The sequence below is a fragment of the Macaca mulatta genome, chromosome 12 (assembly GCF_049350105.2).
Source record: "Macaca mulatta isolate MMU2019108-1 chromosome 12, T2T-MMU8v2.0, whole genome shotgun sequence".
Lineage (NCBI taxonomy): Eukaryota > Metazoa > Chordata > Mammalia > Primates > Cercopithecidae > Macaca > Macaca mulatta.
In genome coordinates, this window is record NC_133417.1 from 52812578 (window position 1) to 52840299 (window position 27722).

At 39.1% G+C, this 27722-nt stretch overlaps 1 protein-coding gene across 2 annotated transcripts in view; it reads left to right on the forward strand.

Annotated features, from left to right (window-relative positions):
* Positions 1-7469: 7469 nt before the first annotated feature.
* Positions 7470-27722, forward strand: part of ACVR2A (activin A receptor type 2A) — an 86919-nt gene continuing 66666 nt past the window's right edge. The window contains exon 1 of one of the 2 annotated variants that reach the window (XM_077956938.1): positions 7470-8165. In XM_077956938.1, coding sequence (XP_077813064.1) covers positions 8111-8165 — 55 coding nt within the window. In that variant the 5' untranslated portion in view covers positions 7470-8110. The remainder of the gene's footprint in view (positions 8166-27722) is intronic. The other variant, XM_077956939.1, reaches the window with a different exon arrangement.

Genomic DNA, 27722 nt, shown 5'->3' on the forward strand with positions numbered 1-27722 from the left:
TGTGGTAACTCCCTGGCCATTGTCATTACCAGACACAATTCCTCTCCAAAACCTTGCTAATTTCTAGTCTCTGGCCACAGCTCCTATCCTTCTAGCTCACTTCCTTAAATATCTGCCAAGAAGCAATGGATCCTCCTAATGGTATGAGTCCTCTAATCCAGCGGTCCCCGACCTTTTTGACATCAGGGACCGGTTTTGTGGAAAACAATTTTTCCATGGGGGGATTGGATAATTTCAGGATGAAACCGTTCCACTCAGGTTATCAGGCATTAGAGTCTCATTAGGAGTGCACAATTTGTATTCCTCGCATATGTAGTTCACAATAGGACTCGCGAGAATCTAATGCTGCTGCTGATCTCTGGAGGTGGAGTGCAGGTGATAATGCTTGCTGGACTGCCGCTCACCTCCTGCTGTGTGGCCTGGTTCCTAACAGGCCACAGACCAGTACAGGTCTGTGATCTGGGAGTTGGGGACCCCTGATCTAATCCATTCTCCTATCAATTCTTTCTATTCATGTAGCCTCTTCTAGACTGTCCTTTTTGTCCAACTCATATTCTGTGAGTCATTGTTCCAATGGCTCCCATATAATTCCCACAACTTCATTACTCCTCACTTCCTCAAAATCACTTACTTAATAAATCCAGCCATGTAAGAACTCAATCATCTGCCTTCTCCATGCCTGCCAACACCTCTATGTTGCAGAAAATAATCACACAGCTGGGTAGACTGGAGTCACCAATCTCAAATGAGCACTCAACCCTGGCAACTCCACTATAAACCCTCTCTCTCTAGTCTCACTTAGGACTCTTTTGTACCTTTTCATCATGCCCTTTTTACTTTAAGCTTGCTTTATATTTCAGAGAAAAGAAGAGCCCACAGCTGGGATTGCCATCATTCTCTAGTGTTCAGTTCTGTAAACTCATCTGCTTTCTGCCTCAAAAGGAGGAGGAGGAAGAGGAGGAGGAGGAAGAAGAAGAGAAAGAGGAAGAGAACAGCCGCTGTCTTCTCAAAGGCCAACCTAACTCTCATGTTCTGAAGCTTGTCCTTTCTTGCCTTCACAAGTATTTTACCCATTCAGTTTTCCTTTCTTCAGCATTTTCAATCTTTCCTCCTATGGCACCATACCTATGAGTTTACATATATAATTTATGATGTCTCCTCTAAAAAGAGAAACAAAATAAAACCCTCTCTTGATTGTGCATTTCCCTTTAGCCACCACCCCATTTATTTGATTTTTAAAAAATAGCCAAATGTCTTTAAGGCTTTGTTCTTTTTGTATTTTGTTTTTATTTATGTATGCATTTATTTACTTATTTTTGAGACTGAGTCTTGCACTATCCCCTGGGCTGGAGTGCAGTGGTGTGATCTCAGGTCCCTGCAGCCTCCGCCTCCCAGGTTCCAGTAATTCTTGTGTCTCAGCCTCCTGAGTATCTGGGACTACAGGCATGCACCGCCACGCCTGGCTAATTTTTGTATTTTTAGTAGAGACGGGGTTTCACCGTGTTGGTCAGGCTGGGCTTGAACTCCCAACTTCAGGTGATCTGCCCATCTTGGGCTACTGAAGTACTGGGATTACAGGCGTGAGCCACTGTGCCCACCAAGGCTTTGTTATTTTTGATGTTTCTAAATTTTCATTTACCATTGACTTCAAATATTTCCATCTAGCTTTTGCTGACACTACCGTCAAGGACATTAATTCCTTCCATGATGCCACATCCAATGGCTTACATTTTTGTTTTTCATTTTGCTGTATGCCTCTATTGGATTCAACACTGTCCCTATCTTCCTTTTGTAAAAGACGCCCACATGTGACATCCATCGCCCCTGGTTTTTATTTCATCTCTGCCCACCACTTCTTTATTCCCTTTCCTGGCTTTTAATCCTCCACTTGATTGCTACATTTCTTCTTCTCTCTCTCTACTCCCTATTTAGATACTCTTATTCATTTCTATGGCCTTAAATACCATTTGTATGGTGACAACTCCCAGGTTTATATCTGTAGCATTGCATGTTGCTCCAAACTTCAGTCACGTAGATCCACTTGCTTATGTTATATCTATCTCCATTTGAGTGTCTCACAGGCATCTTAAATATAATATTTTAAAAACTGAGTATTTTCACTATTCATCTTTCCAGTTTCTGCCCTATAATGTCTCTTCCCTTTAAATCTTCCCCATCTCAATAAATGACATGACCTCTACTCATTTGCTCAAGAAAAAAAGCAGGAGTCATCCAATCCATCAGCATATCTTCCAGAACATATCTTAAATCTGCCTACTTCTTTCTGTATTAGTTTACAATATTATCGTCTCATGTCTGACTTACTGTAATACCCTTCTAACTAATTTCTCTGCTTGCTTTGGTAATCTCTTGCAACTCACTCTCCATGTAACAACCAGAGTGATCTGTTAAACATAAGCCAGACTACACAACTCCCTGACTTAAAACCCTCCAATGGATTGCTACTTCACTTTGACTAAAATCCAAGGACCTTACTTTGGTCCATAGGCTGTTGCATAGACTGGAGCCTATTTTCCTCTCTCTCCTTATTCATACTACTCTCCTCATTGCCATGAGAGCCTTCTTTCAATTTCTTAAATACATCATACATACTGTTTCTTCTTCAGTAGCTTCTTTCATGGTTATCTTCTTTTCATCTTCCAGGTTCCAGTTGAAATGTCACATCCTTTGTAAGTCCTTCCTGAATCATTTTCTCTAAATAGATTCCCTCTTCCTATATTATCCCATTGCTCTTTATCTCAGCATTCTGGCTGCTTTTATAAATAATCCTTTCCATTTGGGAATTACTTGTTTACTGGCTGTTTTCCTGTCTTCTTCAGGATACTGTCAGCTCAGTGATGGTGGAGACTATATTCATTTCATTTGACACTTGTACAACCAAAACCTAGCACAAATTCTGTACCTAATAGTTACTTGTTGAATAAATGAATGCCACAGACAGTGTAATGGAAATGACTGATCCTTATGCAGACTTGTATTATAGAAAATTTCAGGACTATAACATCAAAGCTTTATTCAAGATTTTAAGCACTTGTCAAAATGGATGAAAGACTTTTTTTTGAGAAAGAATTGTGTATGTAGTCTGCTTTCTACTCCAGTAGGAAATCCACTCTTAGATTCTCTATGATGAATTTCCAATCTATGAGACTTTCGTGAAGTCAAAGTACAATAAAATTGAATCACTAAGAACTTGAGGCCAGGCATAGTGGCTCACACTTGTAATCTGAGCAGTTTGGGAGGCTGAGGTAGGCAGATCACTTGAGCTCAGGAGTTCAAGACTAGCCTGGGCAATATGGCAAAATGCTGTCTCTACAAAAAAATGGAAAAAAAATTAGCTGGGTATGTTTGGCACATGTCTGTAGTCCCAGTTACTCAGGAAGCTAAAGTGGGAGGATCACCAGAGCCTGGGAAGTCAAGACTGCAGTGAGTGGTAATTGCACCACTGCACACCAGCCTAGGTGACAGAGTGAGACCTATCTCAAAAATAAAAACATAAAGCAAAACCCTTGAAAGTAAAACAATAACAAAATATAAGCTCAATTATTTTATAGTTTCAACAGACATAAATTATTATCAAGTTGCTACAAAATTTCTAAACGGTTGTTGTCTATGTCCATGTGTATCTCATTAAATATTAGTAAATTGTTTGAGACCAGCACTGGTTTAAGACATACACTTTGAGTAATGCAGGTTTACTCCATCATCCTTCCATTTGATATTGGTTTAAGGTAATAGATCTCAAATCCTGAACTATTCTTTGTTGGGTATGCTAAATGCCCAACCTCCTGCGGAGTATTTAGCATCCTAGTCCCAGGACACTAAAAACCAGTGCCACCACCCTTACAAGTTATTGTCCAAACCAACACCTTTCCCACCTGCTACCTGCCAATGGGGGAGCATCAGTAATGCCATAATTCAGAACCACTTGGGGGTGTGGGTTCTGACAGTTGCTCAGTAGCATTAGAGTAGGCACTGTGGTTATCAGCATGGGGAGGAATTGAGTCCTAGTACCTGGTCAAGAAAATTAAGCAACTGTGGTCATGAATTTAAAGTGGAGGGTAGGAAAGAATCGTTGCCAAATTAAGCCTGTTAGTTTTGTTTCCTACACATTTCTTGAATTTTGAAGGGGGTGATATTGGGGAGAAAAAGTCAAGTATTACCTCTGGGACGTTAGAGAGAAATCAATTGGTCTTTGAGATTTATATTACATCACAGTTTCTCTGAACTCTTCTAACTCACTTTCTTCACCTAAAATCTTTTGTCTTAACACTTTTCCCCTTATCCATTCCCACATTCTTCTCCTTCTCGATATGTCTTTTTGACCCCCTTGGCACAGTGCAGTACTATGTAGATGGACATAAGTAGAAGGGGAGGAATAAATAGCAGCAAAAGCTAGGATGTAGACAATTTTCTTCCCACCTTGGGCACTTAAGGAGAGGGGGTTATTTATAAAAGAGACATCGATCATTTCTCCCTTCCTTGGACTCATCAAGTTACCAAATTTATTCCCCATGCATTATGCCTTACAGCGTTGGCATATAAGAAATTCGTTACTTGTGCCACTTCAAGAATGCCCATGTCATCCGAACACATGAGATTTTTATAGTAGCTAGAAAGCAGCTGAAATGCTCCTAAATCCTTCATTTAAGGGGAACTTAACATCCTTCATACTCCAAAGGTTTTCAGTCATCTTCCTGAAGATGAAGGAAAAGAGATTAGACATGTCTTGCTAAAGTGTCTGTTGGTGGGTCCAAAGTCAAGTTCAATTATAACCCAGTTCATTTCCAGCTCTTTCAGAACTGAAGATTTAAACTTCTTCGTATCTTTTTGAGACATGAGTTTATAACACAGAATCTTTTACTCTGGAAGCAGTCTGTGTCACTTATTTACCTCTATCTCCTCATGCAGCCAACACTCTAGATTGAACTGGCTTCTCAAGATTCTTCCACCTGGGAATAATTTTCAGTTCAATTGAACTTGGCAGGACTCTGAACTTCAAATTCTAGCATTGGAGTGGCCACAAGGCTAGGTCTTGGGGTTGAGAAGTGAATGAAGTTAGCTAAAGATGTTTATCTAATAATGTCCGATGCTCTGATCGATTAGAATTCATATTTCCTTTTCCTTTCCTCTCCTTTCTCATTTTCCTTCCCAAACCAGGTTTTACACCTTGCAGTGTGTTAGGAAGTGGTTGTTGGATTTGTGGATTTAAAAAAGTGATTCTAGAAAACAGGAAGGAAAGAAGGGCAATGGGGTTAGCTGTGGCCACCTCCTTTTAAGCCTTGAAGCTCCAGTGGGAATCAGTCATAATTCCTTGTCATTTTAGGTTACATTATTTTTGAATTAAAAAAAAAAGGGGGGAAGGTAAACAAACACATTTAGGAACAGAATAGCTGCTGTTACTGGTTAATACTTTTCCCATGGGGTTATTTTTTGTCTTTGTTAGAAAGGAACGTCCTAGTGAAGCCCGGCTGCTTCTCTTTAATACTACAGAAAAATATTTTTCATGCTTATTCTTATACTGGCAAATTTAGTTGGTAAGATAAGGAATATATTTTCAAGTTTCAGTTGTATTACTCGCTATTCCAGTTATTCCACTTGCTCTGGTTTCACAATTAAAGAAATATTGAAATGATGCACAGATAAGAGTGCGGCCTGACCCTGACATGAAATTCTGTAATGAACTTCAAGTGTTTCTAGAGTAAAATATACTCTTCCATTCCAGAACCGTTAGTGCAACTCTTAATTCAACCAGAGAACGGAAGGTTTATACATATTTCTTTGACCAACTCATAAAGATGGGAGTACATGAGATCATTCAGACACCTTTAACACCAACTTGGGACTTTGTAACTGTTGCAAGTATCAGTCAAATTCTGAGCACCACGATTTGAGAACTGGAAATCTTGGAGAGAGTTTAAAGTGCCACAGTGATTATTAATAACCCTGACAAGTTGTAGAAATGGGCAGATAATTACAGGATGAACTTAATAGACAGATATACAGAGTAATTTAGAGGAAGTAAACTGCTATAAGTGAGAAGACTTGGCTTTGTGGGAAAAGGTGGGAATCAGTAAACCACAAGCGAAACATGAATTAGCCATATAGTACAGTTGCTTTATTATTTAAAAACCAAAACTTTGTAGAGTACATTAACAGAGACTGTATTCAAGAGAAAGGCAGTCATCCCTTAGTCATTTAAACAATTATTTATTAAGCACTTATGTGCTAGTTGATACTTCTGGGTGCTGAAATAAAATAAGGAAAAAATCAAGATCTGTACCTTCACGAAGCTCACTAAAGTGTGGTAAATGATACAGCAACTACCTTCAATAGTCTTTAGTTTGTATTCTGCAGCCAACTACATACAGCAAATACTAAAAGCTACTTGAGGTAGGGAATCCATCCTATTTTTACCTGTTGGATCCCATTCCGTGCCTAGCACACCAGCTTGTAAGCAATCAACATGGATTAAGGGGTAAAAACAGGCCCTTAAAGAGCTAAAATTTAAACAAGTAATCACTTGTCTGATCATCAAATATGTCGTTCGAAATTCTCAGTTTTTTCTTCAAAGCGCAGTAAACAAATATTTGTGCACCTATTACTTGCAAAACAGTTCTCAACACAATGCTTTGTGTGTAAAAGGAACGGCGGGAATGGATTAAAGTTGCGCATCGTGATAAATGGCGTGAATATCCTGAGCGGGTGGACAGCCCTTCTTCCGTGAGTTTTTTCTTTTTTTTCTTTTCTTTTCTAGTCACCAAGACAGCACGCGTGTGCAGAAGCTGCAGCGGTGGGACGCAGTGCTAAGTCTGGGGGCGCAGACAGCAGCTCGCCCGTCGCGAGCTCGCCTGGGCAGCTCGGCGGGCGCGGCGAAACAGCTCCCACGTCCGCCTTCCACCGACTCCTCGGTCTCAGAGCGGACGAGGCGTCCCCCCAGAGGAAAGACTGGGCGCCGCAGACGCCCCTTGGAGAAGTCCCCGGCCACTCGCCCCACCTCGGGGTCCTGTTCCCCTAACCCTTCGGGCGGGCGCTCCAGAGAGGCCCGTGGGACGCGATTTGAAACGGGTCGTGCCCAGCCCAGCCCGCATCTACTCGCCCGGCCACAGCCCAGCCACAGCTTAGGGACTTTGAGGCGCCCGCGCCCCTTTGTCGCGGTATCCCTCGCCCAAGCAGGCCGGACGCCGAGGCCTCGCGGTATCGAGCCTCCGTCCGCCCCGCCTCCTCGCCCTCCACTCGGCCCCGCCCTCGCTCTCTTACCCCTCCCCCTCTCCCGCCTCGCTTCCCCGACAATCTCCTCGCGCTCCCGGCCCGGCACGCGCGCTGCGCCCGGCCGCCGCCGCCGCTGCCGCCGCCGCCGCCGCCGCTGCCGCCGAGCGTTCCTCCGCTGCGCCTGGCTTCCAGCTTCGGGCCGGAACCGGAAGTTTGGGGGGCGGAGCCCGGCGGAGGCCAGGAGACCGAAAACGCGGCCGAGCCCGGAGCCCGGAGCCGGAGCCAGAGCCTGGACCAGAACTTGGCCGCCGCCTGCACCGCCGCCGCCGCTGCCGCCCGCCGCTCCTTCCCCGCGCCGCAGCCGCCTCGCCGCTACCGTCGCGAGCTCGGCCGCCAGTGGTCCTCGGACTTTAGGTGTCCGGGTTGAAGGTCGGTCCGGACGTCGGACCCAGTCGGTTCCCAGACTGTCCGGGCGGCTGCGGACGCCGCCGCCGCCGCCGCCTCCTCGTCGCCTCAGCCTGGCGTTTTGTTCCCAGAGACGGGAGAGGCGAGCGGAGCTGACAGTGATTTTGACAGTGATTTAAACCCGCTTTTGTTGTTGTTGGCTTTTCGTTGTTTGGTTTTGTGTGTTGTGCGTGTGTGTGGCGATTTTTCCCCCGTGGTGCATTTTATTTTTTATCGTTGTGCTCTTTTTTCTTTTTTTTTTAAACCCAGTGAACGTTTTTAAAAAAATTTTTTTAAATTTTTTTATTTTTGGTCTGGGCTTCCGAATATGTTCTATGACGGTTGATTTTACACCAGGAGGTTTGTCTCCGAGGAAGACCCAGGGAACTGGATATCTAGCGAGAACTTCCTCCGGATTCCCCGGCGCCTCGGGAAAATGGGAGCTGCTGCAAAGTTGGCGTTTGCAGTCTTTCTTATCTCCTGTTCTTCAGGTAGGTGCAGCGAGCGCGGCGCGGCGGGGCTGCTCCTGCGGCCGCGGCGGCCGCTGCTGGGGGCCGCGGCTGGTGTCGGGTCGGAGAGTCCAGTGAAGCCTGGGGAGGTTGCCCACTCCCTGCGCCCCTCGGCTGCCACCCCCCTCCCAGGTCTGATTGTGATCTGCAAACCTCCATGCATTTTTCTCCTTTTGAGTTGGGTCGGCGAGCTGATAAGAGTGAGTGCTGTGTTGTTGTGGAAGTGAGAAAGTCATGTTTTGTAGCCATAACACTGGATGACAGCGCTGGTTGGGTTGCAATTAAGCCGCAAATACCACAAGTGACAATTTATGCAAAGGTTGAGATCTGAAAGGAGTATTTAGTGTGGGCTCCTCCAAAACAAGGGTTGCTTTTTGTCATCGTTTAATTAGTGCTTCACCGGTGAATATCACGACATAGATCAGGCCAGTTGCTGCTTAATTTTGGCTGTGAGAAACAATACATCCTAACAGCAATTTAATCTGGGTCTCCCCTCACGTTTTCTTCAACTTCAGTGTCCAGCAGTGTTAAAAATAGTTGTAGTGGTTGTTGGAGTGTTAACTATAACCCAGTGCAGAAGAAGTATGCCGCTTGGTGTTGGTAATGTGCTGGCGTTCAACCACCATTTGTATGCTCTTTTGGGGCATAGATTTTGCTTACCTACGGAATACTTACTTTAACCGCTTTGTATTGAAGCATTGTGTTCGGTTTAGAACAACCCATATGAAATTGATTTTGTTAAATATAGTGGACTCATAAAATAGGTTTTAGCTCAAGGTTGGGGGAATAAATGGCCATTTTATATTGGAAATTTTGATTTTGTGAGGACGTTCTATGGTTGCAACCAGTGGTTGGAAAAACTATCTAGTCTTTTGTATTTGAAATTCTATAAATGAATACAACATCTAGCTCAAAGGTGTGCAGATGTACATAACGAGAGAGTTAGTTCAATAGATGAAACATTTTAAATAAGTCTCATTGGATTTATTTATCGTAAAATTTAATATTCAGTTACGAGCTTGTGGCATAGAATTACAGGAGACTCTTGGGGGGGGGGGTGGCGAATTGACAGGTTTCATGGCCATGTCTTTATCTCGTTTGCCACAGGAAAATTAAAGGGTGGTAGTCTTCTTTGTGTACCTCTGTGGGGTGTGTGTGTGTGTGTTTGTGTGTGTGTGTGTTTGTGTCCGTCTTCCCCACCCCCCTTTAAATAGAATCTTTTGTAATGTATAGAATTTTGCTGAATGGTACATTTCCTTGTGGTTAATAAATGGATAAAGTCTAGTCTTATGTCTGTAGTGGTATTGATCAGTTCCGGGTGGGCTGAATGTGTTGTGAAATGGCGATCATTGCCAGAGATTAACCAAAAGAATCATGTCTGTTTAAATGGAAGAAGGAACATGCTTAAGGCAGGCTGACAGTTCTTTTTGTGCACGGTTTGGGAAGGAAGCTAAACAATGGTGTGTCTGAAATGAATGAAGGCCTTGATAACACTAAACCTCTTGCTTTTGTGACATGACTTAACCATGTAGTTTTTATCTTTCCAGTAGTACTCTTTTTTTTCTCTGCTTCTATATGTTGTGGCTGGTGAACTCCTCTTGTTCAAATCCCTTGTTCTGATCTCTTGCCCTTGAGGAGGGGCATCATGGCCACTGACCAAGGAATTGTGGACCTTATTCCCTCCCAAACCCACCTGAGTCACACTAATTGATGAAGGAGGTTATTCTTGAGCAGTCTCAAGGTATTACTTCTTGAAAAGCAGGCTGTCGCTACAGATCTTACAGCTTCCTCTGCTTGGTTTGGTAGTAAAAATAATTGAGCATTAGTTTCTCGTGGGATTATTTTCATTGGGCCAGAATTATTTTCAGTGGGCCAGGAGGTTAATAGCTGTAATTTTGAAATAAAGTGATTTTGTTGCTATAGGGCATATAGATATTCCACTTACATTAAACTAATACTATGTTGTTGCATAGGCTCTTTAAGATGAACATTCCCAGTTGAACTAAAATATGTGATTCTGTTGAAGATAATTGAAATAATCATAAAGACCTTAATCCATATTTATACATGAAGATTTTGAGTACTTAAAATGTCTGATTTTTAAAAGGCTTTTGTTATGGATCAGATGCACTCTAAAAAAGGATTATTGTGTTTCTCCAACTAATTGATTTTTCTACAAAATATGTAATCTGACATGTTGGAAGCAGGAGGTGACTGTTTTTATGATAATTTTAAAAATTCTCAGGTTGTCAGTTTTTCATTTCTAGATACTTGATTTTTTTTTTTTTAATCAAAGTGGGAAACAGTAGTAAGGAACAGTTTTGTTCCAGGTATTTAGAAGGAATGTTTACTATTTCGTGGACTCTGTTTTTTCAGTTTCCATCCCATGGTATGTATTGTGGAGACTGATTATGCAGACTATTCCTGTTGGATATGGCCAAGTGTATAATTTGCTCCTCTCTCTCATTCCAGGGGAAACATTTCAAATTTTGCCCCTATCCTGGAGTGCCTTCAGATTATCTTTGATTTTGAATTTTTTCATTCCTCTCATACTTCCTCAGATTCTGTTTCAAAACACAAATCTTAGTTTTCTTTTTATAGCCATTGTGGTTAATTTGTATCTTTCCCCACAGTTTGTTAAAGTATGAGAATGACTTTAATACTTGCCTTAGTACTTAGATTTATCATATCTACAGTTATGCAGCTATTGTGGTATTTGAGTTGCATTGAAGTAAGTTGAGAATTCCTTTGGATTTTGTGGGAGCTGGACCAGTATGGTCAGTGTATTTGATGAAATAGGAAATGGAAATATGGTAATTATGTTTTCTTCAGTTCAGCTAGGCAGTACTGTGTATGTGTGAATGTATGTGTGGTTGGAGGGGGAGTTGACAGTACAGAGAATCTTTTGGGATTCTCTTGAACTTTGACTAACAAGTGATGGATGTTAAATATTTTGTTTTCTAAAAGGCAGAATCTCTTATAAATACTGTCTGTGGTCAAATTCAAATATAGTATGTTGAAGCATGGAGACCAGAAACAAAATGAAACAAAATTCTCCCTCCATTCATTTTGTATTTTTTTTTTTCCTATTTATGATCTAAGCCAATAGTTCTCAAGCTGGGGTGATTCCCCCTCCCTACTTCTCCAAATCCCCATCCATGGGACATTTGGAAACATTTTTGGTTGTCACAACAGGGGGCGGGGTGTGCTACTGGCATCTAGTTGGGTAGAGGGCAGGGATGCTTCTAATTGTCCTACAATGCACGGTACAGCCTTCCACAACAAAGAGTTATCTGGCTCAGTATGTCACTAGTGTAGAGGTCAAAAAACCCTGTTGTAAGAAAACCAAATACTACATGTTCTCACTTATAAGTAGGAGCAAAATAATGAGAAAACATGAAAACAAAGAACAGAACAGCAGACACTGGAGTCTACTCAAGGATGGAGGGTAGGAGGAGGGAGATGAGCAGAAGAGATAACTATTGGGTACGGAGCTTAATACCTGGGTGATGAAGTAATCTGCACAGCAAACCCCTATAATACGAGTTTACCTATGTAATAGACCTTCACTTGTACCCCCGAACCTAAAATACAAATTTTTAAAAAAGGAAAAACTCAGTTCTAAACTCTTAAATTTTAAAAGCATTAGTTTATTAGTAAAAGGGCTCTGCTGTCTTCCCCCTAAAGTTAGTAATCTAAATTTTACAAGTACATGGTATTGGTGATCTCCAGGGGACCTTGTATTGAAAGTTTTTAATCTTTTCATTATCTTTTAAATTAGAATATGATTAAATTAGAGAAACAGACTATAGATAAGCACATTCTTTCATCCTATTATACTATAATAAAAATATTCTGATGACTTATGGATAAACTCTCCTATCACCGATTTTGATAGAGTGCTCATGAAGACTGCATGTTCCTGGACATGACGAATGATTGCTTAAGGTGTCAAGTTTAGTATATTTGCTTTAGATTCAGGATTTTCTTTGCCATGATATGATCTTTAAGGATATTTGCCTTTACTTTATTCTTACTGACATCATTGGTTGCCTTATGGTGATATTCGTATGTGTTTAACGTGTTGCCTGAAATATGTTCACTATTACATGTTCCCTGAATAGTTTCTAGGTAGAAATTCTGTTTTTTTAAAAAAGATATTTCCTTTGTCTAGCTAACTTTAATTTCAAGAAACTTTTAACCTAATCTCTTAATTACATAATTACCTTGAGAATCATTAGCTGGGTTTTGGTTACCGTTAGACTAATTTACGATACAGTAAGTAATATTTTATGATCGATTGCAGATCCTTTCCCTTATTAAGGTTAAATCTTGACCATAATTAATAAAATGCTTACCTTGTTTTGAACTCTGGTTTTAAGGAAGTTAACCCAGCCAACCAAGATAAGAATTACAGTGAAACACTTAGCAAATTAAGCAGCATTATACCATAGAGAGGAAAATTCTGAAGTAATTCCCGCAAATGGTGTCCAGATGAGCCTCACCCCAGTGTCTCTGTAACACACCTCACCATACCCTTCACTGATACTGACATTTTCACCTTTTGGGTCCACCAGACTCACTCTTCTTAAGAAGTGAAGCGCAACTAAACCGAATGAGATTTTAGTAATCTCTAAATTGTTTATTTAGATTCTGAGACTCTATTTTGTTGCATTTTGACTTTTTAAAGTGTTACTCTGATTTTCTCATCTTTGATATCTCATAAGTCTGTAATTACAATTTGTCTTTTCATGGTCTGTTATGTTGCCAGTTGCCATATTGTCTCAGATTATAGGTAAGCTTGGCAACATTTGATACTAGGGTCACTGGTATGCCTTAACTTTTTGCTCACTGCTCTGTAACTCCTTGTTTTTTCCATTCCCTTTCATCATTGTTCCCTTTCCATTTTCCTCTCTTCTTTGTCTACTCCCTTTTCTTCCCCTGACCCTTCTGTACTTCCCTATACTGCTTGCTTGTGGAACCCAGTCGTTGCTTAGCATCATGGGTGGCTCAAGAGGGCTTACCCATGGTTTTAATGAAAACGGATTGAATTTAGAATGCTTGAGAATTGACCAGATAGTCTTTTCCACTTTCTTTCATTTGCTGGTTTCTGGACTACCTCACACACCCCCTTGGGAGTAGTGTTACTCTCTTGGAATCAAATGGCTTGAACTTTAGATTGCTCTGATTCTGTTTTTTAATATTCAGGTTTTCCTTAACTCTTTGCTGCTTAAGAAAAAGTTTCACTCATATTATTAATTCATCATTTCTGTTTAAGCCAACATTTGACTGGACCCAAGAGTATATTTATTGCTGCTGATAGGACCACATTAGACTTCCTCTGTGGTAGATTTAATTCTGTTAGATTGTAAAATAGTCATGTCTAGACAGAACATTGATTTCAAATTGACTATTGAACATGAAAATTCCAGGAATAGTGTATAGAGGAAGGAGGAGGAGGAGGAGAAATCAAGAAGGTAAGAAAACTACTGTAGATAGCAGTTGACTTTCTGTCATTCTCCACCTAGATTTCTTTTTAGTCACTTTTGTATACCCAATGCATCTAGAGGTCAGGCTTTGTTTTAATAAAGAGACTTAAGGGAAATATGTTTTTGTCTCTGAGGTTGGATTTTTTGAACTGTTAGAGTGGTGGGCCTAAAGGAAAAAATTGGAAAGTTCATATGGATAGTGGTCAAGAATGTGGTCATAGAGGTTGGTAGACTTGAGCTCTGGTGTCAGCACTGCCAGTATCTAGCTTATCTATCATTTTCTATTACTTGATTATTGTAGCACTTTTCTAACTAAGATTCGCCAGTTCCCTATCACTACTTCCTTTTCTTTATAGTCCATCTGCATAGCTGCTGGAGTGATCTTATTAAAAAATAAATCTGAATATGTCACCTTTGCTTAAAACCTTTCGCTGACTGTGGGTCACCTTTATCATAGAATCTAAAGTCTTAGAATGTCATAAAAAATCCTTCATCATTTGGTTCCTGCCTATTTTTTTAACCTCTTGGTATTGGTTAAGAGTATAGACTCTGGATGTAGACTTAATTGGTTTAAATCTTGGTTTCATAACCTAGCCTTGGTCAAGTTACTTCACCTTTGTGTGTCTTAGTTTTCTCATCTACACAATGGGGGGATGTTAATAGTGCCTACCTCAGAGAGTGGTTTGAATATTAAATGCTAGGTATTCTGCTGCAGCTTCTCCTCGGGATGAGTACTATACTATATTCCATCCATACAGACTTGACTTGCAGTTTCTTAAATGTGTCATCCTTTATTATATGTCAGTATGGTGCCTTTGTATATGTTACTCTTCCTCTTCCCTTTTTGGTTTTAAGACTGAGAAGTATCACCTCCTTAGAAACATTTTCTCTGTCACCCAACCCAGATTGAGTTAGTTGCTTTCTGTTCGTCTAACACCTTGTAAATGACCTTGATTTCAGTAATTATTACAAATGTTTACTTGCCTATTTCCACTTTAGACTGTGCAAATGTTTACTTTCCTGTTTCTACTCTTTGAAGACATCTTTCCTTTATCCATACACCCATTTCTAGAACCTGGTACACAATAGGTGCTCAGCAAATGTTTATTAAATGAATGAGATGAAATTATTTCACTTCTCTCAGCCACAGTTACCCTCTTAATGTATTGAAGTGGTGAACTTGGATTAGATAACCCCTGATTTTTTTCCCTACTCTGAAAACTTTATGATTCTATAATTTTAAGGTTAGAGTTCAGTGGTGACATTAAGAAAAGATTTTGCTGGTTGTTTTGATATCTTTAAGTTATGTTCAAATTTAAATTTTTAAAAATAATTAAAATTATAATTTGAATTATATAGATTTAGAGGGGATCTTAGGTATCTTCGTGTTCCATGGCTTTCATACTTTTTTGATTATAATCCACAATAAGAATTACATATTGCATTATGACTTAGTTCCCATGTAGTAGTAGGGGTGTGTGTATATGTGTGTGTGTGCATCGGAAATGAAAGTTTCATGAACTGTGTACTCTTAACTATGTACAGGACACTTATGTATTTTTATATTATATTTCATTTAAAAATCATTGAACATGACCCATTAATTGATTCATTGACCCACTAATGGATTGTAAATCCCTAAAACCAGTGACCTGGTTCAACAATCCTTATTTTCTGTATTCAATACTCTTTTAGTGGATAAGGAAGCTACCTACATAAATGTGTGCAATGAAAAATATATGCACTGAAAAATATGGTCATTAATTAATCTACAATAGAGAATGTATGCCTATTTAGAGAATATAGGGAAAACTGGTCTCAAGGGACAGCGTGGCTCTTCCCTGACTAAGCTCTTCTCTTTTTTGGACTAGTCGAATAAACACGAGGGCACTGAAACAAAATTAGATTGTAATTTTGGGGAGCTGGTATTTTTTAATTTAGGAAAGACTTGCTGGACTTAATACTGGAAAAAATGTCTTAGCAGAAGATTAGGAAGGATATTAATCTTAATATGAAGGAAAAGACATAAAATAGCATCAGGAACACAACAGGCATTTGAGAGTAAACTTGACCATGGATGAAGGCAAGGTGGGATGGAGAAATTTTGACTAAATCTGAGGAAGAGATTTGTGTGATGAAGAGAGTTCATAATTGCTTGATGAAGTAGGACAATCTCAGGGGATTAACTCTTAAATTCAGATGAAAACTAATTAAAACTGAGGAGGTAAGAGTGAATGATACATATCCTGATGTATGTCCCAAATACCCCATATGTGAATATAGGACTGAAAAGCAACTCGAAGACTAAGGTAGGATGGTAGCACTACTAAATGAAATTGGTAAAGAAGTAATGAACCAGAGGAAAATTGAAAGTGCCTTCATAACTAAAAAAGTTTACAGGCAGATATAGTTTTAGATGACAAGCATGAAAAAAATAAAGACATATATTTGGAAAAACAAGAGTACATAATAAAACATGATAGCATGTAATACTCTCTTAAAAGGGCAGGCTGTATGATGGATATGTCTTCATTGTGATGTCTAGTTAAAGAATTCTAAGCATTAGTGGCTCAGTATGTTGTTTATGTTTAAATGATGGTCAGATTTCAGTAATTACTCATACTGGTCTTCCAGATTATATTCTTTGAAATCTGTATGAGACCCTACAGTAAAATATACTGTTCTAAAGAAGTAGATTTAGATACTTTTCTGAACTTGGTATACGGTATTCATGCTTGAAACCTAAACTTTTCAGTGACCATTCTTTTGGACTAGTTTTTTTCTTTGGTTGGCTGTAGTCACACTGGGAATCACTTTATTCCCTAATATTGCTAAAGAAAATAAATGTAAAGCAAGAAGATAGTTACTACATTAGAAGCACTGGCTACACATGTGGGGAGGGGTTGCTTTCAAAAGATTTAAAAAATGAATCAAGTCTTTACATATTGTAATAAAAGTAAGCCTATTTATAAAGCTTAGAGGGAGTAGTTTTCCTAGTTATGATTATTAACTTTAAAATTTTTATTTTAAAGGAAAAGTCTACTGTTCTTCACATCTTCATAACTATATGTGATATATCAAGCTTGCTCCAAGGCATTATTTCAAGAGGAAGGGGCATGGACAAGTTATGAGATCTTGGCATATTTCTAAAAATCTGAGATTAACTTTTAAAATTTGTAAACCAAGATGTATTAAATGAATTGATACGCCACATAACACAGTAGCTGGTCCAGAATAGATCTTACATATTAGTTTTTAATCTATCTTTAAGTCCCATATAAAAGGATATGGTATGTAAAACATTAAAAAGATAGATTTGGTTCTTGGGGGACATTTACATTTGCAGGTTACTTATCAGTTAATGTTCAATAATACTCTGACTGAAGGATACAGCCAAAGAACATATCATTATAGAGAGCCAGATAGCTGCCAATAAATATCTAGAATATTCAAATATCATGGTTCCTTACAAAGAGGTCTTTAAGGTCTCATTGTTTTAGCATGCATTAAAAAGAAACAATGGAGTAAATCATCTCTATTTATTAGTGGGAATTTAAAACATCTTTTTTCTTGGGCAACTTCTCTTAAACTTTTTAAGTGTTTTAGAACTTTTCAGTAGAAGTAAAATTTTGAAAGATTCTCAAGTCTTTTTAGGTACCGGCTACTTTAAGCTTTGAAAACACAAAGCTTTTCAATGACTATTCTTTGAGATCAATATTTTGAATGTGGTATAATATTTTGGACTAAAACTTAAGAGTCTGTCATTCAGATTCCTACTTTCCTACTGACTCTTCTTTGACCTTTGACAGCCATTAAGATTTCACTTTACTCATCCTTAAATTAAAGAGGGTGAAATAGGTATTCATTCACTTAACAAATCAATATTGAACTACACGCTAGACACCATGGTAAGTGCTTGGGATACAGCATTAAATATGAAGACAGATATGATTATGCCTTTCTGGAGCTTATAGTCATAAAGTAAGTAGTCAAATGAATAACATAATTACAAATTGTCATATGTGCTCTGACAGAAACTAACAGGGTGCTGAGAGGATTACTCTTTATTTGCCTTATCACATATCACATCTGTTTACTTTATCTACCTATTTCTCTCTTTTTTTTTTTTTTTTTTTTTTTTTGAGACTGAGTCTCACTCTGTCGGCCAGGCTGGAGTGCAGTAGTGCGATCTCGGCTCACTGCAACCCCAACCTTTCAGTTCAAGTGATTCTCCTGCCTCAGCCTCCCGAGTAACTGGGACTATAGGTGTGCACCACCATGCCTGGCTAATTTTTGTATTTTTGGTAGAGAGGGGGTTTAACCATGTTGGCCAGGCTGGTCTCGAACTCCTGTCTCAAGTGATCTGCCCTCCTTGGCCTCCCAAAGTGCTGGGATTACAGGTGTGAGCCACCGCGCCTGGCCTATTATTTGTCCTTTCCAATATTAGAGTGTAAGCTCTACTGGGGGTGGGGGAGGGTGTGACTTTTTCTTAATACTTACAGTGCATGGCACAGTTTCTGGCACAGAGGTGAAGCTCTGTAAATATTTAACTAGCTGCCTGAAGCAGTAAATGCAGGGATGGGACTGGAGAGATAGGGACAGGATCATGCAGGTCTTTGATCTAACAGGGGAAGGAATTAGAATAAAATGCAAAGGGCAGCGTGAAGCAAAGAGTTTTAAGGAAGAGCAGATCTGGGTTATGTGTTCAGAGCACTTTGGCAGCTATCTGAAAAACATTGGAAGAGTATAGGAGTGAAGAGGTGAGACCAGTTAGGAACCTATTGCTTCAGTGTAAGCTAGAGAGACTCTGCAGGATCCCTTCCAGCTTTGAACATTCTCTGATTGTATTGTAAAGCTTGCCTACACTCATCAGTCTTCCTTTTGTATCTTATTTTAGTCATCTTATTTTTTTTTCCTGCTTGTCATTGCTTAAAAAAAACCGTGAATGGATAGGCTTCTTGTGAACTTCGAATACAAATTCTCAGAAAAAGAAATAATGAAACACAGACTAGAGGTTATTGAATTTTTGTAACAAATTTCTATCTTTAGAGTTTGTACATTTGCTAATTTATATTCTTATTTACTTAAACATTCCTATTTCTCTCTGAGATTGACTTTACTCCTTTTCAGGTGCCTTTTTTTTCATAAGCTTACCACCTCTTTATTGTTTCAAATGTCATATACTATATTGTTGGTATGGCTGAAGATTCAGAAGTAGAAACTCTGTGTATTTTATATCTTAATTCTTAGAAATTTGATATCTTTTCAGGTTATCAAGATCTTACAATAAAGGCTGAAAGGATAAATACTTAATACTTTAGGCTATTAGTTTTACTCAGGGCTACAGCCTCTAACTCTAGGTATTCAGCTTGAATGTTTTTATCTGGAAAGATTTCAGGCCTTTCCTGTTGTTGGTAGAGAGGTGGTGCTTGGCACAGGGAAATAAGCTCTTTATTATGGCATAAGTTCAGCTGCAGCATCTTTGCCTAGGAAAAACTGCATTATTACACACAGGTAAAACCAGAAGAGATGTTAAACTTTACTGAATTTAAAAAATGTAATGGGGCCTGCCTCTTTCCATCTGGTTTCACTTGGATTTTTTCATTTTGGAAGCAGGTAAAGCTAACCATCTTTGATAAGCCACCTTCTACAAAGTTCAGTTTCACCCTATAAATACTCTAGTTCATTTTATTTATTATTACCTTAAGTAAAATAGTTCTAGAAAAAGAACTGGGTGCTAGGCCTTTCTTTTACTTGGTAGTGGAGTTTCATACTTTAGGATTAGTAAATACAATTTGCTAATTAATTTTATATAATCTAAGACTTGGAGTGAACTTGTAATAATCACTAAAATTGTATGAGGAGAAACAAAAAGTCAGTGAGTAAATGAGGACGATGATGAATAATGAATAATTGCGAGATAACATATACAAGATGAATATGGTAATAGTAAAGTAATTTGATTAGCGGGCATTCAAAGTAGAATAAAACACCTTTCTGAATGGCCAGAAAAATGGTTGAATAGCCGCTGACCACAAGCTTTTACTGCTGGGAGGGCCTAACAAACTGTCAGGTACTATTTTCTTCAGTAACTACCTTTATCAGAATGATTCTTTGGAAGAAATAAAATTCTCAAGCTGATCCTCACTTCTGAAGGATGAGTAAAAGTAAAAGATTAGGGCCAGAGAAGAAGAGTGGTTATGCTTCATTTTCCTTTTGAATCATTGAAGAGTAGTTTTGACTTTTTACCACCGATCTTATTTTTCACTACTGTAGCCCTAGAATATCCCCACATCAGGAACTGTAGTTTCTAGTTAGTCTAGCAACATATATTTAGCAGTCCTCAATTAGACAGTATTTTTGTAATTAATATATAGCCTTGCATCTATGATGGAAGGAAATCAGCTCACTAAACCAGAGCACGGAAGAGTAGAGGAGCCTACTCTGTTATAGATAATAGAACCATTGAAACGTTGTATTTGTCAGTTAGGGCTGGTTAATAGAAATAAAAGCTCATATTGTTGGTACATATGTAGCTGTTTGTTGGCAAGAATGGTTTTCTTTAAAAAAAAAACCAAAAAACAAAAAACAAAGCCTAACACTTGCTTTGTCTTCAAATTCAATGCAAGTAGTTAATTATGCAAATTCTTGGGTTGATATAGTAGAAAGAGCAAACATTCTGCCAGGAGAAAACCTGGGTGTTGTGCCTGTCTACCACAGTGTGGGATATCATGTGAACTTGGGAAAATTCCATAAGCTTAGTTTCTGTTTTATAGTACCTACCTCAAAGATTTGAGTAAGGATCAAAGGCTACACACACAAGCCCAAGTGTACTCACATAAAAATATATACATGCAACTTAAAAAAAATTATTTTAAGTTCAGGAGTACATGTACAGGTTTGTTACATCGGTAAACTTGTGTCATGGGGGTTTGTTTTATGGATTATTTTATCACCCAGGTATTAAGCCTAGTACCTATTAGTTATTTTTCCTGATCCTCTCCCTTCTCCCTCCCATAGGACCCAGTGTTCCCTTCTACTTGTCCATGTGTTCCCATCATTTAGCTTTCACTTGTAAGTGAGAACATGTGGTATTTGGCTTTCTGTTCTGTGTTAGTTTGCTAAGCATAATGGCCTCCAGCTCCACCCATCTCCCTGCGAAGGACAGGCTCTCATTTGCTTTTGTGGCCGTACGTGCAACTTAAAATTTTCTTCTTCTCTCTGACTTTCTGCTGAACATGCAGCCTTTAAAACTTTGAAATGCTATGGCAAATATTTGTAATTAATACAGTGATGTTTTTCAAGGAGTAGAGAGTAATAGGAAGAATTGAAGGGAATTATACCAGCACTTCAAATTCAGAATTTGTGATGCCTGATGGGTCGACATTTATCTTTAGGCTGTCTACAAATAAAGGGGTTAATTCCATAAACAACCGAATATTAGATATTAGAGGGTTTATTCCTTACAGTGACCTTAAAGGCTCTGTATAATATGGACCCTTTCCATCCTTATCTTTTGCCATATTGGCCCTCTGTTAGTTCCTACAACACACCAACTGCTTTTTATTCCTCTGAGCTTTTTTTTACTTGTCTTCCGTTAATATTTATGAGAAGGGCCATATCAGACTTACAATGTAGTTTCCTCCATGCCTGGCACATAATAGATGCTTAACAAATATTTATCAATGAACGTTGAATGCTTTTGAGCACTTAGAATGGGGGTCCACAGACTTTTTTGTAAAGGGCCAGATAGTAAGTATTTTCGGCAGTCCCTTTTGCAGTTTCTCAGCTCTGCCAGCTGTAACACAAAAGCAGTCAGACAATATGTAAATAAACCAGTGTCACTGTGTTCCAGTAAAACTTTATTTGTGGGCACTGAAATTTGAATTTCATATAATTTTCATATGTCACAGAGTATTATTCTTTTGATTTTTTTTTCAGCCATTTAAAAATGTAAAAACCATTGTTCGGGGCTGTATACAGACTGGATTTTGAACTGTGGGCTGTAGTTTGCCAATCTCTTGGACATTGTATAGGTGGCACCCCTCCCCCAACTTAGAAATATGTTTAAAAAACTTTGTGTGGGAGCATTTTCTTACAGAATTATTGTTATATATGTGGGTTAAGTTCCTAGGAAGACTAATCCACAAGCCTGTTTTACCTCCAGTGTTTTAATCTAGCAATACAACTTTATTTTACCCCCAAGAATAACTCTGTCTCGCCGGGTGCGGTGGCTCACGCCTGTAATCCTAGCACTTGGGGAGGCCGAGGTGGGCGGATCATGAGGTCAGGAGATTGAGACCATCCTGGCTAACACAGTGAAACCCAATCTCTCCTAAAAATACAAAAAAATTAGCTGTGCGTGGTGGCGGGCACCTGTAATCCAGCTACTCGGGAGACTGAGGCAGGAGAATGGCATGAACTAGGGAGGCGGAGCTTGAAGTGAGCCGAGATGGCTGCACTCCAGCCTGGGTGAAAGTGTGAGACTCCCTTTCAAAAAAAAAAAAAAGAAAAAAGAATAACTGTCTCTGAGGGAAAATAGATTTAGTATTCCTTCTTGGACCAGAGACAGCACGTATTCTCCCCAGCACTCTCACAATTTCCTTCTTCCCTGATCTCTCTTCTACCTGCTGGGGTTTGCATCCTAGGAAATCCTCTTCTAGGGGCTCCTGTAGGGTGGAATGGTAACAAAACTAACAAGAGCTTTCTGTGTGTGATTAGGGAGGAGGGCATGGGAGGAGAAAGGTGGAGAGAGAGAAGAGTGCAAAGTAGTTTCTTTTCAAACTGCAGGTTACAACCCATTGGAAGGTTATAAAATCAGTGTAGAGGGCCGCCACAGACCAAAAAAGAAAGAAAAAAAATAGAAAATGTTAGAATGAATCACACATAGCATAGTATTGTTTTGTGAAACTTCAGTTAGTGTGTGATTGTTTGTGTGTATGTACCAGGTCACAATGAAAAATGTATTTCTTACGGCGCTGTGTGGTCAGAAAAGTTTGAGAGCCTGAGTTCCAAGGGTTTGGGGTACTGATCCTGAGTTTTTTTCCCTTACTGCACATGAGAGGCACGTGAAAAATGTAAAGGCAGCCTCTTGATTTCTTGCTACAGTACGTTTTTGGTACTCAGTTACCTTATGAGGTGGTTAACTGTTTTACAGATGAGAAAACAGGGTCATACAGATAAAAAGTTTCACAACTGAGATTGAAACAGAAACTCACCAGAAGCTCACCTTATTTTAGAATATGTTCTTCTTCCATTATACCATGTTGTTTTCCTTGTAGGGAAAGGAGTTATGTATGACTTCCTTTGTGTTTCAGAGGACAAAAATCATTCCAGTTGGCCACAGCTCACTGATTTCTTGAGACAAGGCATTGGCTTTAGTAATAGGACAGGGCCACTGAAAGGTGTGAAGAGAGTGGTTAGGAACTCAGTAGAAAGGTTGACCTAGTATCTAAGAAAGGAGGGATTTCACCTTTATTTTCTTCTTTGCCCTCTGTACTACTGTCCCTGCTCCTTCATTCCTCACCGCCAGTTGGGCTCGTAACTCATGCTAGAAATAGCACGGAATTGAGGATGAGGTTTAGTGAGGAAGGGTAATATAATCATGTCTAGCTGAAAGGGGAATGAGGAGGGAAACCTAAGTAGCAGGGCCACCTGGCCACCCAGATGGGTTGGCTGTTCCCAGGTGGCAATTTACAAGTGGCTGTAGGTAAAACGGGGCCTGCTATTAATTGTGTTACAAGCAGAAGTCTTGGCTGTGGAAACTGGTAGCTTTGATATGCTAATTGAAAGTAGTTCTTTTTAAAGTTATATTAAGGGAAAGCCTGTCTTAAGCAACACTTGGTTAGTCCAGAGTCAGTTGCCCGTTTTAAGTACTTAAAAATCATAATACAGATCTTTTAAGAAATCTCTTTCTTAGTTTCTGGTAAAAACTAATTTATGCTGATTTTGATCTCTACCTTGATTTGGAATTGTTTTGGGAATAAAAAGGTTGATGGGAAGGCTGTTCTTCACTAGGAAAGTAACAGAACCATAGCAGACAGGTAGGTTAATTGAACGGAAAGATGAGAGACCCTTACAGAATGTGTTCATCTTCCCCAGGCCGAGTTGGGATTCTTGCTTTTACAATGGAAATTAGTGTTTCATGGGGAATGAGTTGTATGTAGTAGTATCTGAAGACTTAGTATTTTTCAGCCCATCACTCGCCCCTACAGTATTGCTTATCATTCTGTATTATAATATCTTGTTAATGTGTCAGACTCCCAGGTGACCTTAAGTTGTTACAGATTTTTCAGTGTAAAGTTAGTGTTCAGCTTAGGTTAAGAGTATTGAAGCCAGATGCCTGGTCCTCATCTGGAAAATGGAGATAATAAGGGTAACCTACTTTGTACAGTTGTTATGAAGTATAAATGAGTTGATATATGCAAAGTGCTTTGAATGATTTCTCACATGTAGCATTCTAAATAACTCAATAAATATTAGTTGCTGATGCTGGTTGGTATTACCCACCAGTGTCTAGTCTGAACTATTTATTGAATATGAAAAAGTTATAATGTAGTGAATGTGTTAATAATATTGAGGACATTCCAGTATATTTAGTGAGAAACTGTACCTTTGTAGATGGCCATGCTGTTTTGTTTAGGGTGCAAGTAGTGTTTGTTTTATTTATAATATTTATATTTATTTGACTGATTAATTCTAGAACATCATCTGGTATTCAGGGAAGATACTAATATTTTCAATTATGTAATTTATTGGTATTGTTTTATGTAAAGATTTTGGGGAGAAACTTTTCAGAAAAGTGTAAAGTAGCATGTCATTCAGTAGTATACAGATTGAGCATGCCAGATCTGAACATCCAAAATTTGAAATTCTTCAAAATTCAGAATGTTTTGTGTGACAGCATGATGCTCAAAGGAAATGCTCATTGAAGCATTTCAGATTTCAGATTTTCAGATTTGGGATGCTCAACTGCTATACCACCAATATTTTGAAATCCAAAAAAAAAAAATCTGAAATCCAAAACACTTCTGATCCCAAACATTTTGGATAAGGCATATTCAGCCTGTATTCCCGAATGAGAGCACCTGAAAACCTTCTTTCCAAAGTGAGAGCAAGATAAAGCGGTGTGATTGTGTGAGGGGAGTAACTGAAATTTCTAAAAGTGTATCTTGTTTTATTTTCTCAGCATCTGAATATTAACATTTCTGGGTAAATAGTTTCTGTGTTTTATAGTTTTTTAAGTAATTTCCTGTCTGTTTCTGTTGATCCTATTTGAGCCTGTTTGAACTAGGTTCTATGTTTTGTTTTAGCTCAAACCCTGAGATAATATAATTTGCCTGAAGTCACTAATCAGCGGAGCTAGAACTAAAACCCTGATTTTCAAGTTCAGTGTTCTTTTGTAGTAGCAAAAAATGCTTTCTGGCTTTTAGAGAGTCCTCTTCCACTGTCTCCCACCCTTAGTGTTTGCAGTGATTTATAGAGTTGGTTGCTTTGCAGATAATCTTTGTACCACACTTTCAGATACCCATGTTTAGAGTCTGGGGAGCCAGAAGTAGCAATATAGCAATAGTAAGCACCAAAGCGAGCTCTTAATTCTAGGGCAGATTTTTTTTTTTTCTTTTTGGAGTGGAGTCTTGCTTGGTTAGCTTGATATTGTAACTGTAAATCCACATATGTTAATTGTTGCCTGAAGTAAATTTGTAGGTAAATCCTGCCATTGATTGCTGCAGATGTGCTTTACTCAATCACTTTTGTTTTTGATTAAGAACATTTAAAATTGTTTTCCTGGGCAGGGTGCCGTGACTCATGCCTGTAATCCCAGCACTTTGGGAGGCTGAGGCGGGCAGATCACCTGAGGTCAGGAGTTTGAGACCAGCCTGGCCAACAGGGCGAAACTCCGTCTTTACTAAAAATACGAAAATTAGCCAGGTGTGGTGGCGCATGCCTGTAATCCCAGCTACTGGGGAGGCTGAAGCGGGACAGTTGCTTGAACCCAGGAGGCAGAGGTTGCAGTGAGCTGAGATCACGCCACTGCACTCTAGCCTGGGTGACAGAGTGAGACTCCGTCTCCAAAAAAAAAAAAAAATTGTTTTTCTAGTGGTCCATTGCTAGATCAGTCTCATTACACATGTGCCAGAATTTTACATTGTTTTCACATTGCTGCATTTCTTGGGACAAAATTGGAACTGGCGAGTTATGTCACAGCACAACTGTTATGTATAACAATAGTATTGCTAATGATTACCATTTGTTAAAACTGTTGTTATTAACCACCACTTATAGCATGCTCCGTGCTAAGTGCTATTAAGTTTTCATGATAATGTGCCTGACTAGCCCTACAAGATAATTGTTATCCCCATTTTATAGATAAGGAAACTGAGACTCAGTGACTTGCCTAAGGCTACGTAACTAAGTAAGTAGCACAACTTAGGTCTGTAAGGCTTAAATCTATTCTTTGGAGTCTACTATGCGAAAATAATGAATTACCAATTCCAGGACTGTGTGATGTTTTTTGAACCTGTTCTGCCAAGGTTCTATATCCTGCTCATGCTAACAGCAGCTACTGTTGCCAGCACCCCTTGAAACCTATGATGTAAAAACTGCTGACTTATACAATTTAGGGGAATGATGATCTACTATGTTTCCTGTGGCTGATATAGCAGAGCTTTCTCCACCTCTGAAATGAAAGTACACTTGACCCTTGAACAACGTGGGGATTGGGGGTGTTGACTCCTGTGAGGTTGAAAATCCAGGTATAACTTTTGACTCCACCAGAATTTACCTAATAATACCCTGTTATTGACTGGAAGCCCTACTGATAACATAAACAGTTGATTAACACATGTTTTGTATGTTACATGTATTATACATATACATACTATTTTGTGTGTTATATTGTGTTCTTACAATAAGGAAGCTAAAGGAAAGAAAATGCTATTAAGAAAAATCATAAGGGAGAGAAAATATTTTTACTCTTCATTAAGTGGAAGTAGATTAGTCTTGCTATCTCAGGGGTGGCAGAGGTAGAAGAAAGTCTGCATACAGGTGGATTCACACAGTTCAAACCCATGTTTGAGGGTTGTTTGAGGGTCAGCTGTAATTGTCCACAGCTGCTTAAAAACTGAATAACAGAAGTTGTTCCTTTTGGTTACATAGTGAGCCAGAATCAGAACTAGGTCAGAAATCGTTTGCTCTGATCACCACTTGAATAATTAGAGAATCAGATGTTCAAAGTAAATGCATCTTCTTAAAATGATTATACCTTGACTCAGAGAAGTTGAATTAATTTAAATTTGCTTATGTAGAAGAAAACAAATCCATGTTGCTTTTGACTCATATTTAGAACATAAGTTAATGTTAGTGGTCATTAATTGCTCATTGGTGCCTATTTCCTATGTAGGGTGAGTGAAGAAGAACATGCTAGATAAGTATGAATGGTTCTGGCATTAGGATTTGTGGTTCCCCTCTTCACATTATTTTTATAGACAAATTGATTAAATGATGAGCATACTTTGTTTTTCCGAATTGAAGGACCTCAACTTTCTGTTACTGTAACTTATTTTTATTTTATTTCATTTTAATTTTGTTTTGAGATGGAGTCTTACTCTGTTGCCCAGGCTGGAGTACAGTGGCGTGATCTTGGCTCGCTGCAGCCTCCACCTCCCAGGTTCAAGCGATTCTCCTGCATCAGCCTCCTGAGTAGCTGGGATTACACGTGTGTTGTACAACGCCCAGCTAATTTTTTTGTATTTTTTTTAGGCCAAGGTGATCTGAAACTCCTGACCTGGTGATCCGCCTACCTTGGCCTCCCAAAGTGCTGGGATTACAGGTGTGAGCCACCGTGCCCGGCCTGTAACTTTTAAAGTATTGACTAGCTTGCAGAAACTGAGATATGAAGAGAATAGGAAGAAAGGGAGATTTCTTATCTGTGTTTTTTAGGCTAGGGAATATGAATAAAAGGTGGCAAAGGAGTAATGAAGACAAGTAACAAATTCCTAGGGACTTGATTTGAATTTAAGGGGTTGAATTTATAGAAAACCAAATATAG